This window comes from Delphinapterus leucas, chromosome 4 (genome assembly GCF_059928025.1).
Source record: "Delphinapterus leucas isolate spDelLeu-1000000601 "Yukka" chromosome 4, BTC_Dleu_Yukka2, whole genome shotgun sequence".
Taxonomy (NCBI): Eukaryota; Metazoa; Chordata; class Mammalia; order Artiodactyla; family Monodontidae; genus Delphinapterus; species Delphinapterus leucas.
The window spans coordinates 127,177,341-127,198,330 of NC_143132.1; the positions used below are offsets into that span (position 1 = coordinate 127,177,341).

Below are 20,990 nucleotides of genomic sequence, written 5' to 3' on the forward strand. Positions count from 1 at the left end.
GCAAGAAAAAGAAATAAAAGCCATCTAAATTGTAAAGGAAAAAGTAAAATTGTCACTATTTGTGGATGACATGATTTTTTATATAGAAAAGCCTGAAGAATACACGAAAAAACTATTAGAAATAATAAACAAATACAGTAAAGTTGCAGGATACAAAATCAGTATACAAAAATCTGTTGCATTTCTATTATACATGCTAGCAGTGAGCTAGCAGAAAGAGAAATTAATAAAACAATCCCATTTACAATTGCAGTAATAAGAATAAAATACATAGCAGTGAATTTAACCAAGGAGGTGAAAGACCTGTACACTGAAAACTATAAGACATTGCTGAAAGAAATTGAAAAAGACACAAATAAATGGAAAGATATTCCATGCTCATGGACTGGAAGAATTAACATTGTTAAAATGCCCATACCTAAAGCAACCTACAGATTCAATGCAATTCCTATCAAAATCCCAAGGACATTTTTCACAGAAATACAACAAAAAATTCTAAAACTTATATGGAACCACAAAGGACCCCAAATAGGCAAAGCAAACCTAAGAAAAAAGAACAGGGGCTTCCCTGGTGGTGCAGTGGTTGAGAGTCCGCCTGCCGATGCATGGGACGCGGGTTCATGCCCTGGTCCGGGAAGATCCCACATGCTGTGGAGCAGCTGGGCCCGTGAGCCATGGCCGCTGAGCCTGTGCATCTGGAGCCTGTGCTTCACAACGGGAGGGGCCACAACAGTGAGAGGCCCACGTACCGTAAAAAAAAGAAAAAAAAAAAGAACAAAGTTGGAGGTATCACATGCCCTGATTTCAAACTATATTACCAAGCTGTGGTAATCAAAATAGCATGGTACTGGCAGAAAATAGATACATAGATCAGTGGAACATAACTGAGAGACCAGCAAAACACCCAGGCTTCTATGGACAACTAACATTCAACAAAGCAGCAAAGAATATACAATGGAGAAAGGGTAGTCTCTTCAATAAATGATGTTAGGAAACTGGACATCCATGTGCAAAAAAAAAAATGAAACTAGACCACTATCTCATACCATACACAAAAATCAACTCAAAATGGATTAAAGACTTTAATGTAAGACCTGAAACCACAAACCTCCTAGAAGAAAACCTAGGCAGTACAGTCTTTGACATCCACGTCAGTAATATCCCTCTGGATATGACTCCTTAGGCAAGGGAAACCAAAGCAAAAATAAACAAATGGGACTACATCACACTAAAACATTTCTGCACAACAAATGAAACCATCAACAAAATGAAAAGACAGTCTACCAAAAAGGAGAAGATATTTGCAAATGGTATATCCAATAAGGGGTTAATATCCAAAATATATGAGAATTCACACAACAACAACAAAAACCAACCCAATTAAAAAGTGGGCAGAGGAGCTGAATAGACATTTTTCCAAAAAAGACATTCAGATGGCCAGCAGACACATGAAAAGATGTTCAACATCATTAATTATTAGGGAAATGTAAAACAAAACCACAATGAGATATCATCTCACTCCTGTTAGAATGACAGTTATCAAAAAGGCAAGAGAAATAACAAGTGTTAGAGGATGTAGAGAAAAGGGAACCCTCCTACAGTGTTGGTGGGAATGTAAATTGGTGCAGCCACTGTGGAAACAGTATGGAGATTCCTCAAAAATTTAAGAATAGAACTAGCATATGATCCAGCTATTCCACTTCTGGGTATTTATACAAAGAATATGAAAACACTAATTTGAAAAGGTATGTGCACCCCTATGTCCATCGCAGCATTATTAAAATAGCCAGGATATGGAAACAACCAAAGTGACCATCAACAGAAGAGTGGGCAAAGAAGTTGTGGTGTATACACGTATACAATAGAATACTACTCAGCCTTAAAAAAAGATGAAATCTTGCCATTGTGACAACATGGATGGACTTTGAGGGTATTATGCTAAGTGAGATAAGTCAAACAGAGAAAGACAAACACCGTATGATTTCATTCATATGTGGAATATAAAAAAACAAAGACACACAAAAACAAAACAAATGAACAAAACAAACCAAATAAAAACAAACAGGTAGATACAGAGTAGTGGTTACAGAGGGGAAGGGGAGAGTGAAATGGGTAAAGGGGATCAACCGTATGGTGATGGATGGGAACTAAATTTTTGGTGGTGAGCATGCTATAAGGTATATAGAAGTAGAAATGTAACGTACACATGAAACTTGTATAACGTTATAAACCAATGTTAACCTAAATAACATAAATAAATAATGAAAGTAAATTTTTTAAAAAAGAAATACATTTCGTATTGTAATAGCTGCCACAAGTAATAGCTGCCATAAATAGTGATTCCTCTGAAGGATCTGAGCAAAGTAAATTCCGGAAAGGGTTCACCATTCTAGATGCCATTAAGAACATTTGTGATTCACGGGAAGATGTGAAAGTATCAACGTTAACAGGAATTTGCAAGAAGTTGATTACAGTCCTCATGTATGACTTTGAGAGGTTCAAGACCACTGTGGAGGAAGGAACTGCAGATGTGGTGAAAGTAGCCAGAAGAACTAGAATTAGGAGTGGAATCTGAAGATGTGACTAAATTGCTGTAATCTCACGATAAAAACACAATAAAACGAATGAGGAGCTTTATGGATGAGCAAAGAAAGTGATTTCTTGAGATGGAATCTACTCTTGGTGAAGATGCTATGAACACTGTTGAAATGACAACAAAGGATTTAGAATCTCACCTAAACTTAGTTGATAAAGCAGTGGCAGGGTTTGAGAGATTGACTGCAATTTTGAAAGAAGTTTTCCTATGGGTACAATGCTATGAAACAGCATTGCATGCAACAGAGAAATCGTTCATGAAAGGAAGAGTCAGCGCAGCACACTTCATTGTTGTCTTATTTTAAGAAATCGCCACGGCCACCCAGCCTTCAGCAGCCCCCACCCTGATCAGTCAGCAGCCATCAACATCGAGGCAAGAGCCTCCGCCAGCAACAAGATTACAACTCGCTGAAGGCTCAGGTGATGATTAGCATTTTTTAGCAATAAAGTATTTTACAATTAAGGTATGTATATTGCTTTTTTTAGACATATGCTATTGCACACTTATTAGACTACAGTATAGTGTAAACATGACTTTTATATGCATTGGGAAACCCAAAAATTCGTGTGACTCCCTTTATTGTGATATTCGCTTTATCGCAGTGGTCCAGTACCAAACCTGCAATATGTCCGAGGTATGCCTGTACTAACTTTTCACAGATTTGGCAGAGACACAGGGTTGAGTGGTTTGTTGAGAGGATGGTGAGGAAATTGAACTTGATGGAAGATGTATGTGGTGAATAGTGAGAGACTAAGATTGCAAAGTTATAAAGAAAAAGCGCTGTATATATTTGAATCCCGAGCAGAGTCATTCATATAGTCTTAATCTAAAGGTAAGTGATTGCTGTTTTTAAACGGGGGGAGTATGATAAAGCTAGAATTTCAGAAATGGTAGCCTGGAATTTATTGAAGGGAAGAAATGTGGAATTAGGGAGACCAAGTTACTGTAATTTCCCAGAAATTGAGTGATTGGGCCTGACCTAGGCTTATGACCATGGAATACAAATAAAGGCACAGATCCTAAGGACAATTTAAAAGAAGTACTGACAGGAGTTTGACCAGGTCAAAACTTGAATTATTTTTGGTCAGTGTATTGATACTATAGAGGTTAGTGAGGAGTGAAGAAAGAAAAAAGTGGGGAGAGAGGAGTCAAAGATAATGTGTACTAGGAAGAAATACTGATGCTATAAAAATTTTTTTCAGAGGCCATATATTTCTCAAGTGATAGTTTAAATCTTTATATTTAATTCATATAATGTAAGAAAGAATACTACGTTAATATATTTTCTATGTAATTGCAGGTCTTTACAGTATGGAAATCAGTTCATATATCAATCAATGCCACGAATGTTATCACTATGGCTTGATTTTGGTGCTAAGGCATATGAATGGGAAAAAGGTATAATTTTTTGGTAAAATTTTTAAGGGACTGAGAAGAATTATGATTTATGTGAGAGCAAGAAACGAAATGTTAAAAAAGAGGAGAAAGACTAAGCATAGACTTTTTAAAGTAGTTGGAGTTGCAGGGCCTGGAAGTGTAAACCTGCTTGTTCCTTGGTAAACCTAACACATTTTGAAAAATATTAGTTTAAGCCAAATAATTTACGTTAAAAATTACAATGGATTGTGGCTTGTTCTGTTTGCTTCTAGTGAAAATATATGTATATGTATAGCTGATTCACTTTGTTATACAGCGGAAACTAACACACCGCTGTAAAGCAATTATACTCCAATAAAGATGTTAAATAAATAAATAAATAAAGTCTGTTTAAAAAATTTTAAAAAGAAATGGGCCTTGAGATTTTCAGTGGACTTAAATATTTTTTCCTACCTGGACAGAGAAAAGCATCTTTTCACAAATAGGCAAGTGATCTAGCTTTGGACATGGGAATAACATATATCTTAAAGCTGTTTTTAAAACAAAATTTTTTTTCTGTGAAATTGATATACTTTTTTACTGATATTTTTAACTTTGATTTTTTTTTTCCAGCTGGCCGCTCTGATCGTGTACAAATGAGAAATGATTTAGCTAAGATAAACAAAGTTATCACAGAGCACACAAATCACTTAGCTCCATATCAATTTTTGACTGCCTTTTCACAATTGATCTCCCGAATTTGTCATTCTCATGATGAAGTTTTTGTTGTCTTGATGGAAATTATAGCCAAAGTGTTTCTGGCCTATCCTCAACAAGCAATGTGGATGATGACAGCTGTGTCAAAGGTGATATATTAATCACAATAGTGTCTTTCCATTTTAATGCTAATATGTAGATACAAGTTCCAGGTTTTCTCTCTTATGTTAGATTTGTAGCAAGAAGATAAATTTTAAGTATTTTTAAAAAGAAACTATAGTACTATGTCTCATTATAAGATTTAGAAATATTTACTGTATCAAATGAAGTGACTAGTATGTTTAAGATTGAAGGATTTATCATGTGTTTTCTTTATGAAGTATAGTAAAGTGTTAGTGCTTGGTATAAAACAGTAACCTATTTTTTTTCCAAGTTTTTTAATCCAAAGTATCAGAACTATTAATACTAGAAAATTTTATTGCATTATTAATAGGAATGTACAAATTGGTAAATATATTGAATTAATAAATATTTTAGAGAATTTAGAAAATACAGAGAAATATAAAAAAGAAAATTAAAATTCACTGTTTATATCATTAATATTTTGATGTATTTTTGTATGTTTATTATCTATGCATATTTTAACACTAAATTTGGATTGCATAGATATGTAATTTCATATTTTTCACCTAAAATTGTTACCATAATCATGTTCCCATGTTAAATATTCATTGAAGAACCAATTTTTAAAATTTTATAAAATTCTATAATGGTTAGCCATCTATAATTTATTTAACTGCTGTTGATCATTAAGGTTGTTTACTTTCTTTGCTGTTGCAAAACATCTAGACACATCTATATTTATTCTCATTTCTGATTATTCCTTCAAGATAGACCCTAAGAAGGGAACTCATCAGGTCGCAGGATAGCAGCATTTTTATGGCTATTGATAGTATTGCCAAATTGATTTCCAGGAAATTTCTATCACTGTAAACTTTCATCATGCATACTGTTTAAGTTGATTTTTGTCAATCAGAACTTTTGTTATCTTTTAACAATTGCATTTAACTTTTTTTTTTTTATGACAGTCTTCTTATCCCATGCGTGTAAACAGATGCAAGGAAATCCTAAATAAAGCTATTCATATGAAAAAATCCTTAGAAAAGTTTGTTGGAGATGCAACTCGCCTAACAGATAAGCTTCTAGAATTGTGCAATAAATCGGTACTATCATAAATCTTACTACTTATAGACTAAGTTGGATGAAACTTCTATATGATTTCAGCTGGTTGTATTTCATTTGATTAATTAAATTTAAATTCTCATATATGTTGGTATACACATATATCAAAAGTTATCAAATTGTATACTTTAAATACGTGCAGTTTACCTTAATAAAGCTGTTTTTAAAATTTCTAACATATGTCCCTCTCTCAAATATCCTCTAAATTTCTAAAAGTTCTTCTTAATGTAAATTCTTCTGAGAGTAAATTATCCATATTTATTAGAAGTTTTTTTAAATAGAGGATATGAAATATAAGAATATAAGATACTCAGTTAAAGTTCTCTCTGTGATTGTTTTCTGTCTTATCTTTGAACTTTCAAAGCTCATATACATTAACCTACATACATGATAGGAAAGAAGACTGGAGTTTTGGGTTTCATCCTTTCAGTAACATTTCATTGTCTACCAGGGAACAAGCACTGTGCCTAAGGGAAACAAAGATGAGTAAGACATGTTCTCCTGCCTTGAAGTGCTCACAGTCTCATAGGAAGCCACTCAGATGGTTATCATATACTGTATAACTACTTTTTTCAGTAGGTTTATGACTAGAGTATAGACATGCTTATAGGAATGAACTAGTATTCTACCCAAGAAATTGGAGGGGAAAAAATCCTGAAGAATGTGTAGGAAGGGTAAAAGTGGGGGTAGGAGTAATTATAAGGAGGGACAGACTCTATAAGGTAAATAACTAGACTTTCCCTTACAAATATTCACTCTATCATCTATTTACAGGTGAGAAGGTAGAGACTACCCTATTTCTCACCTTCCCTTCCAATAAACATCTTGAAAGAGTAATCTGTTTTTGCTATCTGGATTAATCCTGTTTGTCCCCTGACACTCTTGACATTATGAAAGATAGTGTTATGATAATGGCCAACATTTATTAAACACTGGCACTTTTCTAGGTGCTTTACTTGTACAAACTTCCAGTTCTCTATGTGAAACCTTTGTGGCCAACTACATTTAGAAATTCAGGATTTTTAGATTTTTAAAGGTAATGCAGTACATATACTTTTTATTAAGTATCATCACTAGGAGTAATCTGGTAGAGTATCCTGTAATCAGATACATAGCTATTTCTTCAGTGAAACATATTAATCTTTGTACTAAGTGAGAAGTTCAGATATCTTTTTGCTGCCAAATGAGATTTGGTACAAAAAAAAAAGTTTGATTTACAGAGCTCTTTGGAATTTGTAATGTGTGATAACAAATTGTAGGCCGCTATTACCTACCTTAGTCATTTAACATCGTATAATGTAGGTACTATTTATTGATAAGTAAAAGAGTACAGAGAGGCTTAAATGAGGTGATGTATTTTTAAAAATTAGAAAAGTACAGACTGCTGAGCTATTGTAATTAAGATATTATAGAAGTGAAATTTTTGTTTTGAGTAAAAATAAGCATTCTATAATTCAAGGTAAACAGAGAAATTAAAATGTACTATTTTTCCCCCCCAGGTGGATGGAAGTAGTTCCACGCTGAGCATGAGCACTCATTTTAAAATGCTTAAAAAGCTGGTAGAAGAAGCAACATTTAGTGAAATCCTCATTCCTTTACAATCAGTCATGATACCCACTCTTCCATCAGTTCCGGGTGCCCATGCTAACCATGAGCCATTTCCTGGGCATTGGGCCTATATTGCAGGCTTTGATGATATGGTAAACTGCAATTTTATATAACTGTAACTATGCTTTTAAAATTAAGTTGAAATTTCAAATTAAGTTTAAAAGTGTTTTTCTCAGAGACTAAGTGGATTTTATTTGCAAAGAAAAAATGATTGGAAATACAGAAAAGTAAAACTATATAGTGATGGGACAAAATTAAGTGATAAAAATCTCATGTTCAACCTAGTATTTTGATTTTTTCAGATGTTCATATTGTTTTAATATGACTAAAATCTTTATTTTTTCCATAATTTGATTTTTCCATATTCATCTTTGTCCTAAAAATGGGGAACAGAAAGAGAACGAAATACAATTTTTGTTTGTAATTTGTATTTTGGGAGGAAGTGAATTTCAGCTAGGAAGAGCTTGATTCTTTTTTGTTGCTGTTGTTACTATCTTAAAGAAATGGTACCAGAGCACTTCTGAGTAAATACTTTTGAAAACTCTGTATTTATTCCAGTACTTCTGTGGCTCAAAACATTTGTTTAACTGCTTCAGACCAGTTAATAAGCCACATAATAAAATCATTCTCGTTACTTATAGTCATGCTTTGTTTTTAACTTAATATTATTCAACTTATTTACTTATATCTTTAGTTGGACATGATTTTGGAGGCATTTCTTTTGTCAAAAATAAAATTACTTTCCATTGATAAACATTTCTTACCATTAAAGAAAATTAAAAACCATCTTAGGTTCTGCAGAAAAGTCCTAAGAAAATGTTTCAAAAATCTTTTAAACATTACGGCTGCTTTAAGAGGCTGCCTAAATTTGAATGTGTGTATATTTACTTACACTGCTGACAGAATAATCCTGGTTTTTTTTTTTTAATAAATTTATTTATTTATTTGTTTGTTTTTATTTTTGGCTGTGTTGGGTCTTCGTTGAGGTGCGCGGGCTTCTCATTGTCGGGGCTTCTCTTGTTGCAGAGCACGGGCTCTTGGCGCGCAGGCTTCAATACTTGTGGCACATGGGCTCTAGAGCGCAGGCTCAGTAGTTGTGGCGCACGGGCTTAGTTGCTCCATGGCATGTGGGATTTTCCCAGGCCAGGGATCGAACCTGTGTCCCTTGCATTGGCAGGCGGATTCTAAACCACTGTGCCACCAGGGAAGCCCCAGACAGAGTAATCCTTTTACTTCAATAGCCATTTCTAATGGGTGAAAATGTGTCTCTATTTATGTCCAACCATTCTTTTCATAGATCATAATTAAGATAAATTATTAAAATAGTAAATTTGCTACATAATATAGGTTATTATATTTTCCTTTTTATTGTGTTAGGTAACACAATATTTATAATACACATAGAAGTTTAAACAAAGAATTTTGACCTTTATTTATATATAACTCATCATCTTTTAGGTAGAAATTCTTGCTTCTCTTCAGAAACCAAAGAAGATCTCTTTAAAAGGATCTGATGGAAAGTTCTACATTATGATGTGTAAGCCAAAAGATGACTTGAGAAAGGATTGTAGACTAATGGAATTCAATTCCTTGATTAATAAGGTTTGGATATAGTTTGCTTTTATTTTAGAATTGCCATAATTACTATCAATGAGATATGGGCAAATAGATCTCTCTTAAAAAGAGGAAATGAAGTACACTGCCTTTTTCATTTTCACTTAATTTGTTTTATTGGGATAAAATATACATAACATAAAATTTACCATCTTAACCATTTTTAAGTGTTCAGTTCAATTCAGTGGCATTAAGTACATTCACACTGTTGTGCAACCATCCCTCTCCAGAACTTTTTCATCTTCTCAAACTGAAACTGTATATCTGTTAAACAGTAACTCCCTATTCCCCTTTCCCCCAGGCTCTGGTAACCACCATTCTACTTTCTGTCTCTATGAATTTGACTACTCTAGATACCTTGTATAAGTGGAGTCATACAGTATTTGTATTTTACTGGCTTTCTTCACTTAGCATTATGTCTTCAAGGTTCATCCATGTTATAGCACATCAGAATTTCTTTCCTTTACAAGGTTGGATAATATACAGTTGCATGTGTATACCAATTTTGTTTATCCATTCACCCATCAGTGGATATGTGGGTTGCTTCCACTTTTTGGCTATTGTGAATATTGCTGCTATGAAGATAAGTGTACAGATAACTGTTCAAGTCCGTGCTTTCAGTCTTTTGGATATGTGCCCTGAAGTGGAATTGCTGGTTTCACTTAATTTTTAAAAAATAAGATACTTTTGTTATATTGAGAAAAATGTATAAGACATATTAACAAAGGAAAATATTTTCTATTTAATGTTTAATTATCTATAATATACTTTTTCTATCAGATTTATGTTTTATATTTTGATGCCAGAAAAAAAAATGTTAGGTTCTGTTTTTACCAACACACTTTTTAGAGGTGATCATTAGTATTTTTTTCAGTTCTGTTGGTAAGTGCTTGATTTCTATCTCAGAGATGATATGAGAAATCTCACTAAAGGGTTATTATAAATGTATAGTCTTAGGGGTTTTGAATTATTCTCTAGCCAGGTATTTATAAGTGCATAGCATCTGTTTTTCCATTGGTAAAAAATTAAACCATACTGTGAAAACTTTATTGTTTTCCTATAAGCTCTTTGTTCTGCCTCTCTATCCCCTTCCTGCATTTTACTGGTACCTCTTTTATTAACAGGAAAAAGTTATGGACCTTTAACATAGAAAATAAATAGCAGCAGATGAGTTCATTTTTTAAAAAGGAGAATTATGGTTTGTGCTTAGTTTAACCAAAAGTAATTTAAAAATTAATACCACAATAAAAACCCATTTCATAGGTATTAAGGGAAAGAATATTTTTATTTAAAATGTTGTTTGGTAAATTGGTAACTTAATTCCCAAAGCTCCTGGAGTGTTTTTCTAGTTGGGAGTATCAAGTGGCCTGGCTTTAATTTATAAATTTATCTTAATCAGCCTTGTTACCAATTAAGTTGTTTCATTACCTTTCCCCCACATTAACATGGTCAAATAAAATAGCCTGATTGTGAAAAACTCTTCTCATTACGTTGGTCTAGGAGGCTGTATACTGATATTTACATGTGATTCTCATGCCATACTATTTGGCTGACATTTATGTAGCCTATCTATTCCTAAAGTTTAAAATGTATTTTTGGTCAGTGATTGTGCTTTAAAATTTGACAGGTTACAATTATAGATGTGTGCTTAGTTTGTTTATTTCATACAGTTCCAGAATTAAACAAAATACTGTTTATCCTTACCTAGTATATTTCAGGATTAATCAGATGAGATGTGTAAAGCTTTCTTCTGCTAGGAGATAATTTTTCAAATGAAGCTATAATATTAAACTGTAAGAATAAGATATATGTTTTGGGGATATCATGAGACTCATACTTTTCTGTTCATGCATTGTTTTAGATAAACAGCATTCCCTGCGCCCAAGGACTTACTATTTCAGTAATATCTTAGAAGCAATTTTTAAAGACTATTTTGTCATTGTTAAATATATAACTATAACATTTTTGAACCCAGTATTGTTGTCACATTAGTACTGAATAATTAAAAGAAGTACTTACCCAAGGCATTTTTAATGATTTGGAAATAAATTAAGGATATTGTCCCAGTAGTTTCCTGCTCTACCTTTCTGAAGAATTATTCATCTATACTACATAATAAGCTTTTATGGACATTATTTTGCTATGAAATGAACAATCTTTAGATAGGTTTGATATAACATTTAGAAATTTTTAACTTTTAAGTTTATGTGTGTTTTTTTTTTATAGTGCTTAAGAAAAGATGCTGAGTCTCGTAGAAGAGAACTTCATATTAGAACATATGCAGTTATTCCACTGAATGATGAATGTGGGATTATTGAATGGGTTAACAACACTGCTGGCTTGAGACCTATTCTGACCAAACTGTATAAGGAAAAGGGTACTAAAATTAATTCTTACAATATAAGTATGTAATATGGGTATAATAGCTGCTAACATAATATAGGTATAATGGTTATTATCATTGTACATTTTGGGGGTATAAGCCATAGTAAAATTTCTTGGTACTATTGATACATACAGAAGTAGTTAAGTGATTTCTTCTTTCCTTCCTTGCGTTTTAATTCTTTCTCTATCTTTATCCCGAAAGAATTTGAGGTAGCTTACAAAAATGTATATGAAAATGTGTTTTTCTAGGAGTTACTGGTTAGCAATTCTGAAACTACTTTATGTGTAAACTAGACTTCAGCAAATAAGTAAATACATTGTGGCTAATGAGAGCTAGTTTTTCATATTAGAGAAAGAAAAAGAAAGGGAAAGCTAGAATGAAACCGAAAGTGTTAGATTAGAGTTAGAGTCTCCCACTGGCCAAACCTGGGATAACTTGAGCACCAAAATAAATAATAATAGTATTAGATTGTAACCCATGGAATAAAATAGACAGGAGTCCACACTTATGTAAACAAATACTTGAATTAATAAATAAATAAGTAGGAAGGTAGGAACAAGTTCTTCCTTAGAGTAGAATTACAATGAATTAATGTAGAAGAGATGATGAAAACAGAAAATTGCTAATTAGTAAATATCACAGTAATAATTGTTGCAGACAGTGATTAGCAATGACTGCTGCAATTCGTTGGCAAAAGTATGATGGAAAATAGGTTATTTGCAGAGTCTCAAAGTATCTCTCCACCAGATACTTATTAATTACAAAGGGGAAAAGGTAGTAACTTTACAATGAAGAAACAAAAATATAACAGGTCAGAACTCCTTAAAAATTTCATGGTAATGGAAGACAAAAACAGAAATTTCCCAGATTCGAGGACATTAAGGAGACATGACAACTGAATGCAGTAAGGGATCCTGAATTGGATCCTGACCCAGAAAAAGGACGATAGTGGGACAGTTGAATAAAGTCTGAAAGTTAGTTAATAATACTATGAAAAAATAATTTCTTGGTTTAGGTAATTGTATTCTATTATGAAAGAGATGAACACTGACAAAATCTGGCTGATGAATATATGGGAAATCTGTATATTTTTTGCAAGACTAAAATTATTTCAAAATAAAAAGTTTTAAAAATGTTTATGATAAAAAAATGTTTATGATGCAATACATTAAAAACAAATAGATCAAGTTACTAGAGTAAAGTAAAAAATATTAGTTCCCTAGGACTGCCATAACACATTACCACAAACTGTTCACAAACAACAGAAATTTACTCTCTCACAGTTGTGGAGACAAGGAGTCTAAAATCACTGTGTCAGTAGGGCTACAATATCTTTCAAGGCCAAAGGGGAGAATCCTTTCTATGCCTTTCTGTAAGTTTCTGGTGTTGCCAGCAATCTTTGACATTCCTTGGCTGTAGATGCTTCACTCCATTCTCTGCCTCTGTCATCACACAGCATTCTCCCTAAGTCTGTATGTCCCTGTTTTCTCTAATAAAAATATCAGTCATACTATATTAAGGGCTCACCGTAATGACCTCGTCTTAACCTGATTACATGGGCAAAGACCTTATTTTCAAATAAGGTCACATTCACAGGTACAAGGGTTATTTTTTTGACGGATACAATCAACCCATAGCATTAAGTAATATTGATAAATTACTATATTATGGGTATTATGCTAAGTATTTTGTATATATCATTTTTTTATTATTGTTAACAAGCCTAATTATCACTATTTTTGGACAGTGAAGTAACTTAATCCAAGTTACTAATATGTTGTAGAGCTGAAGTTCAAGCACACTTGAATCTGATTTCAAGGAACTTGCTATTGACTATTTTATTTAAAGATGAAATATTATATAAGTGTTAGTTATTGCTATTGGATTTTTAAAAATATATATATATTTTCCATCCTATCATGAACATAGTTGAACTGTGCAACATTTGAGGCTAAAAATCTCTAATCTCAAAACTTGTCTATGGAAATTTTAGCTGAACCTTGGGTCCAAAAAGCACCAAACCAAGGTGGGCCTAAAAGGCACTTTATAGACTGGAGTCATGTCAACCATATAATATGAACTCACAAATACATCAGAAGGAAAATTTCTTCTGCTTCCACTTATGATTTGAATTATACAAGATTAGTTTTAAAATCACGTATCCTGTGAATCTTATAGGCTAGCCTTCACACAGAGTAAATTATTTCAGAGCACCATTGTAGGTTTCTTAGTAATGATTCAGTGTGGACCCATACTGCCTGCTGATTAACAGAGAGATCACTGTAAATTTAGTGAGGGCTGTAGCATTTTTACATGCAGGGGCACTATTCACATTGGATTTATTCTGAGTGGCATCTTCTGGTATGTGTGGTCTTACTTGGCACTGATTATCATCAAGAGGCCTCACTCTAGATGAGTATTAAGTGAAGATAATGTGTTTATTATTTTCATATAGTATCAGAAGAAAGTTTACCTATGCATAATTGAAATGTTTCCATTTATTCTTGCTTTTGAATAAAAGTAGATATTTCCTGTCCTATTTTCACCAAAAAAAAAAAAAATACATTGCCCCTTTTCTCATTTGGCTTGTGTGATTAATGGAAATCACTCTACCTTGCAGGAGTTTATATGACAGGGAAGGAACTTCGCCAGTGTATGCTACCAAAATCGGCAGCTTTGTCTGAAAAACTCAAAGTATTCCAAGAATTTCTCCTGCCCAGGCATCCTCCTGTTTTTCATGAGTGGTTTCTGAGAACATTCCCTGATCCTACATCATGGTAAGTTACCAAAAATATAATACATTGTTATGGTTAGATTTTTTAAAAAATATTTTAGATGTATGTGACCCCATATGATACAAGGATACTTGATAGGCATTGTGTTTCCTTTAGGTACAGCAGCAGATCAGCATACTGCCGTTCCACTGCCGTTATGTCAATGGTTGGTTATATCCTGGGCCTTGGAGACCGTCATGGTGAAAACATTCTCTTTGATTCTTTGACTGGTGAATGTGTACATGTGGATTTCAACTGTCTCTTCAATAAGGTATATGATATGACTTACTGTAGTTAATTGTATGTTTTCTCCTAACTTCCTTTCCACAACAACTGTTCTTCCTAGACATACCTGTTAGTAGCAGCTATAGTCACAGTTGAGTCACATTGAGAGTGTGTTGACTGGTTTTGATCAGTGGATCCCATAGCCCTCAGTAAAGCAACGTAGGTTGGAGAGAACTCAGAAGAGTCATATAGGAAAACTAGCACTGAACTTGAAGTCCAAAAGCATAGATCCAAGTTCTGACTTATTGGTTCTTGGTTATATGAACATGGGGTGTTCATATAATATATGAACAGTTCATTTTACTGAGACTCAGTTTTAGAGAGACAGAGTAGTTTAATGTGATTGCTTCCAAACCTGGCAGCAGCATCTAAGAATTTTTTTTTTTTTTTAATGCAGGTACCTAGGAAACATCACAGGAAATTCAGATTGTGTAGGTCCAGCTGGGGTCTGGGAATAAATTGAGGTCATTTAGCTCTCCTTAAGGACCCCCTCCAGTTTTCCAATGTCATGATCCTGAAAGGCAGACTAATTATTAAACCCATTTTTTCCTTCATCCTTAGTTCTCTATGGGTTGCCGTCTGCTATCACAGGAAACCAAGAAAGGTCACAGACCCAACTGAAAACAAATCAAAGATAAACCACTGGTATAGGGGATTCATACAAGAGAGGAATTTAGGGAAACTGATTGGAGGGATGAAAAAGCCCTAGGAAAGGCAGGTGTTAGAGAATGGAAGAAAATAAATGAACTGGACTTCATTGTATTACATGTTACATTTCCTGTCTCAGGGATTGTGAGCATCTAACACTTGGCTATTTCTTTTCCCGTCCTGTTTTAAAGTGAAAGTCTTAAAGAAAAGAAGAAAATTATGAGAGTATTTTGTTTGTACTTTATACTATTCAAGAAGGATATTAAGGGAGTTAATATAAGGCTAAATATTGAATGCATAAATATTGCTCTATAATTCTCTATAATTACTTTAGTAATTCAGTGAAAGATGAATCCATCCATCCTCTAGATCTTATACAAGGAGTTGTGTTTCAACTCCTCAAAAGCAAAGGTAGAGTCATATGGCTCCTTCAGGATGTAGGCCTCTAACATAAGTTGCACATACAAATATTTTGAGGGTATGTTTGCTCTCTCCTAAAAGCTTTTAATGTTTTGCATAAAGATTTTTAAATTCCAGCATCTTTACTTTTTAATAAAATGCATTGTTTTAAGGGAGAAACCTTTGAGGTCCCAGAAATTGTTCCATTTCGCATGACTCATAATATGGTTAATGGAATGGGTCCTATGGGAACAGAAGGTCTTTTTCGAAGAGCTTGTGAAGTTACAATGAGGCTGATGCGAGATCAGAGAGAACCTTTAATGAGGTAATCATCTATATTTCGTAAACAGTAGTAACTTTGAATGTGATTATTGGTTTCTAAGTTGTTTTCTTTATATAGAGCTACTTTATACTGGTTGAAGTAGATGTTTTTTGGGGGGTTTTTTTGGGGTTTGTTTTTTTTTTTTCGGTATGTGGGCCTCTCACTGTTGTGGCCTCTCCCGTTGCGGAGCACAGGCTCCAGACGCGCAGGCTCAACGGCCATGGCTCACGGGCCCAGCCGCTCTGCAGCATGTGGGATCCTCCCGGACTGGGGCACGAACCCTTGTCCCCTGCATCGGCAGGCGGACTGTCAACCACTGCGCCACCAGGGAAGCCCTGAAGTAGATGTTTTTTAATAATAGCTTTTATTAAGATATATTTTACATACCATAAAATTTAGTCTTTTTTTTTTCTTAATTTATTTTTGGCTGCATTGGGTTTTCATTGCTGCTTTCTCTAGTTACGGCAAGCGGGGGCTACTCTTCCTTGCAGTGCGTGGGCTTCTCATTGTAGTGGCTTCTCTTTGTTCTGGAGCACAGGCTCTAGGCACACGGGCTTCAGTAGTTGTAGCATGCAGGCTCAGTAGTTGTGGCTCGCAGGCTCTAGAGCACAGGCTCAGTAGTTGTGGTGCACAGGCTGAGTTGCTCCATGGCATGTGGGATCTTCCCAGACCAGGGCTCAAACCCGTGTCCCCTGCATTGGCAGGCGGATTCTTAACCACTACATTACCAGGGAAGTCCAAAATTTGGTCTTTTAATATACATACTACAGTGGTTTTAGTATATTCACAAGATTGTGTGACCATCGCTGCTATCTAATTATGAAACATTTTCATCACCTCCAAAAGAAATTAGCAGTCACTCCCTAACTCTACTCCCCACCATCTCCTAGCAACCATGAATCTTTCTGTCTCTATAGATTTGCCTATTCTGGATATTTCATATATAAGTAGAATTATACAACATTTGGCCTTTAGTGTCTGTCTTCTTTCAGTAGCATGATGTTTTTAAGGTTTATCTATGCTCTAGCATGTATCAGTACTTCATTCTTTTTTATTGTCAAATAATATTCTATTATATGGATATACCACCTTTTGTTTATCCATTCATCAATTAATGGACATTTGGGATTGTTTTGGCTATTGTGAATAGTGTAGCTGTGAACATCTGTGTACAGGTTTTATGTGGATATATGTTTTCAGTTCTCTTGGTTATACCTATGAGTAGGATTGTGGATATGTTAACTCTAAGCTTAACATTTTGAGGAACTTTCAAACTGTTTTCCAAAGCAGATGTAACATGTTATAGTCCCACTAGCAATGTCTAAGTGTTCCAATTTCTCCACATCCTTACCAAAACTTGTTATTGTCTATCTATATTATTTTATCCATCTTGCTGGGTATGAAATTGTATCTAATTGTGTTTTAATTTGCATTTCCCTAATGACCAGTTATGTTGAGCATCTTTACATGTTTATTGGTCACTTGCATAACTTCTTTGGATGAATGTCTATTTAAATCCTTTGCCTGTTTTTTTTAATTGGATTATTTGTTTGTTTTTTTTAACATCTTTATTGGAGTATAATTGCTTTACAATGGTGTGTTAGTTTCTGCTGTAAAACAAAGTGAATCAGCTATACATATACATTTATCCCCATTTCTCCTTCCTCTGGCGTCTCCCTCCGACCCTCCCTATCCCACCCCTCTAGGTGGACACAAAGCACCAAGCTGATCTCCCTGTGCTATGCAGCTGCTTCCCACTAGCTATCTATTTTACATTTGGTAGTGTATATATGTCCATGCCACGCTCTCACTTCATCCCAGTGAGATGTCCATCCCCATATCCTCATGTCCATCCCCATATCCTCAAGCCCATTCTCTACATCTGCATCTTTATTCCTTTCCTGTCCCTAGTTTCTTCAGAACATTCTTTTTTTAGATTCCATATATATGTGTTAGCATACGATATTTGTTTTTCCCTTTCTGACTTACTTCACTCTGTATGACAGTCTTTAGGTCCATCCACCTCACTGCAAATAACTCAATTTTGTTTCTTTTTATGCCTGAGTAATATTCCATTGTATATATGTGCCACATCTTCCTTATCCATTCATCTGTCGATGGACACTTAGGTTGCTTCCATGTCCTGGCTATTGTAAATACTGCTGCAATGAACATTATGGTACATGACTGTTTTTGAATTATGGTTTTCTCAGGGTATATGCCCAGTAGTGGTATTGCTGGGTTGTATGGTAGTTCTATTTTTAGTTTTATAAGGAACTTCCATACTGTTCTCCGTAGTGGCTGTATCTGTTTACATTCCCACCAACAATGCAAGAGGATTCCCTTTTCTCCACACCCTCTCCAGCATTTATCATTTGTAGATTTTTTGATGATGGCCATTCTGACTGGTGTGAGATGATATCTCATTGTACTTTTGATTTGCATTTCTCTAACGATTAATGATGTTGAGCATTCTTTCACGTGTTTGTTGGCAATCTGTATATCTTCTTTGGAGAAATGTATATTTAGGTCTTCTGCCCATTTTTGGATTGGGTTGTTTGTTTTTTTGATATTGAGCTGCATGAGCTGCTTGTAAATTTTGGAGATTAATCCTTGGCCAGTTGCTTCGTTTGCAAATATTTTCTCCCATTCTGAGGGTTGTCTTTTTGTCTTGTTTATGGTTTCCTTTGCTGTGCAAAAGCTTTTAAGTTTCATTAGATCCCATTTGTTTTTGTTTTTATTTCCATTTCTCTAGGAGGTGGGTCAGAAAGGATCTTGCTGTGATTTATGTCATAGAGTGTTCTGCCTATGTTTTCCTCTAAGAGTTTGATAGTGTCTGGCCTTACATTTAGGTCTTTAACCCATTTTGAGTTTATTTTTGTGTATGGTGTTAGGGACTGTTCTAATTTTGTTCTTTTACATGTAGCTGTCCAGTTTTCCCAGCACCACTTATTGAAGAGGCTGTCTTTTTTCCATTGTATATTCTTGCCTCCTTTATCAAAAATAAGGTGACCATATATGCATGGGTTTATCTCTGGGCTTTCTACCTTGTTCCATTGATCTGTATTTCTGTTTTTGCCAGCACCATTTTTGAAGGGATTATTTTTCTCTATTTAATTGTCTTGACATTTCTGTTGAAAATCAATTGACCATACATGTAAGGGTGTATTTCTAGATACTCAGTTTTATTCCATTGATCTGTATGTCTAACCTTATGCCAATAGCACATTCTCCTGATTACTATAGCTTTGTAGTATGTTTTGAAGTCAGGAAGTGTGAATCCTCTGACTTTTTTTTCTTTTTCAAGACTATTTGACTGTTATGAGTCTCTTGCATTTCCATATGCATTTTAAGATCATCTTGCCAATTTCTGCAAAGGCCAGCCTGGAGTTTGATAGGAATGGCATTGAATCTGTAAATCAATTTAGGGAGTATTGCCATCTTAAGTCTTTTGATCCATGAACATAGGATATCTTTCCATTTATTTAAGTCTTCTTCAATTTCTTTCAACGTTTTATAATTTTTCGTTTGCAAATCTTGTATTTAACTTTTTTAAAATGTGTTCCTAAGTATTTCTAAATGGAATTTTTTTCTTAATTTCATGTTTGGATTGTTCATTGCTAGTGTATAGAAATATAACTAAATTTTTATATTGATCTTGTATCCTGCAACCTTAATGAACTCATTTGTTAGTTGTCATAGTTATTTTTGCAGATACCTTAAGATTTTCTCTCTACAACAACAGGTCACCTGTAGATAGGGATAGTTTTACTTTTTCTGATCTAATCTCAGTGCCTTTTCTTTTTCTTGCCTAATTGCCCTAGCTAGATCAATGTCAAATAGCCATGGTGAGACATCTACATCCTTGTCTTGTTCCTAATCTTAGGGGTGAAGAAGCCAGTCTTTTACCATTAAATATGATGTTAGCTGTGGGAAGTAGTTTTTCGAAAGGACATTTAAAGCTCACTTATTCACTTTTTTATTTAAAACCTGTCTACCAGGCATTATGGTAGAATACATTGGATAGTTAGATGTAGGCAAAGGCAAGTTCTCTGAAGGAGGAAGCATAGCATTTTCTGAAACGGTAGTAATGTGTTTTGTAAGAGTATTACCATTAGCTTCTCATCCTTCAGTAGTTATCCTTCACCTAAGTGTTGACTTTAATGAGAGTTCTTTTTACAAAGATAACATTGTATTATTACCATAATATTTGTTTCCATTTTAGTGTCTTAAAGACTTTTCTACATGATCCTCTTGTGGAATGGAGTAAACCAGTGAAAGGGCATTCCAAAGCACCACTGAATGAAACAGGGGAAGTTGTCAACGAAAAGGTTAGTAGAAGGTGTAGCTTGATATGAACTGATATTGTATATCTCTACAAATGGGAACTAATTCTAAATACTGTCAGTGACTGACCATTGAATACTCTGAAATTTAGTTCTCTGTCTAGTATGACAATGCCATAAGTTTTCTTTATTGTCATTACTAATGTTAACATTCTTATCATTAGTATAGTAAAAACAGAGTTCAACACATGCTTGTTTAACCATAAACAAATCACAGTTATGATATAGAGTGGGAAAAACTTGAACACAAATTGCCTGAATTTATAGAGCAGCAGGTCTCAGCTTCAATATGTAGAACTCTTTACTAACATAAGTAGTCCCTTGCCCCTTGATTTCCATGGGGGATAGGTTCCAGGACCCCCCTGTGGATACGAAAATCCTGGTATGCTCAACTCCCGTATATAAGATGCTGTAGGATTTGTATATAACCTGTGTATATCGTCCCATATACTTTAAGTCATCTCTAGATTACTTATAATATCTAGTACAATGTAAATACCATGTAAATAGTTGCAAATACAGTGTAAATGCTATGTAAATAGTTGCTGGTGCATGGCGAGTTGAAGTTTTCCTTTTTGGAACTTTATGGAATTTTTTTCCCCTGAATATTTTCAGTCCATGGTTGGTTGAATCATTGGCTGCAGAGAGCTGACTATATTAGTCGAATCCTCAAATTTTCCAGATAGTTATTTTAAAT

At 34.3% G+C, this 20,990-nt stretch overlaps 1 protein-coding gene across 3 annotated transcripts in view; it reads left to right on the forward strand.

Moving 5' to 3' along the window:
- The window catches only part of ATR (ATR checkpoint kinase), a 103,365-nt gene that overhangs the window by 81,489 nt on the left and 886 nt on the right, over positions 1-20,990 (forward strand). For all 3 annotated transcript variants that reach the window (XM_022582664.3, XM_022582665.2, XM_089911045.1), the window contains 10 exons: positions 3,897-3,994; positions 4,586-4,818; positions 5,758-5,892; positions 7,411-7,611; positions 8,978-9,121; positions 11,360-11,510; positions 14,140-14,296; positions 14,411-14,564; positions 15,799-15,950; positions 20,173-20,278. In XM_022582664.3, coding sequence (XP_022438372.1) covers positions 3,897-3,994; positions 4,586-4,818; positions 5,758-5,892; positions 7,411-7,611; positions 8,978-9,121; positions 11,360-11,510; positions 14,140-14,296; positions 14,411-14,564; positions 15,799-15,950; positions 20,173-20,278 — 1,531 coding nt within the window. The remainder of the gene's footprint in view (positions 1-3,896; positions 3,995-4,585; positions 4,819-5,757; positions 5,893-7,410; positions 7,612-8,977; positions 9,122-11,359; positions 11,511-14,139; positions 14,297-14,410; positions 14,565-15,798; positions 15,951-20,172; positions 20,279-20,990) is intronic.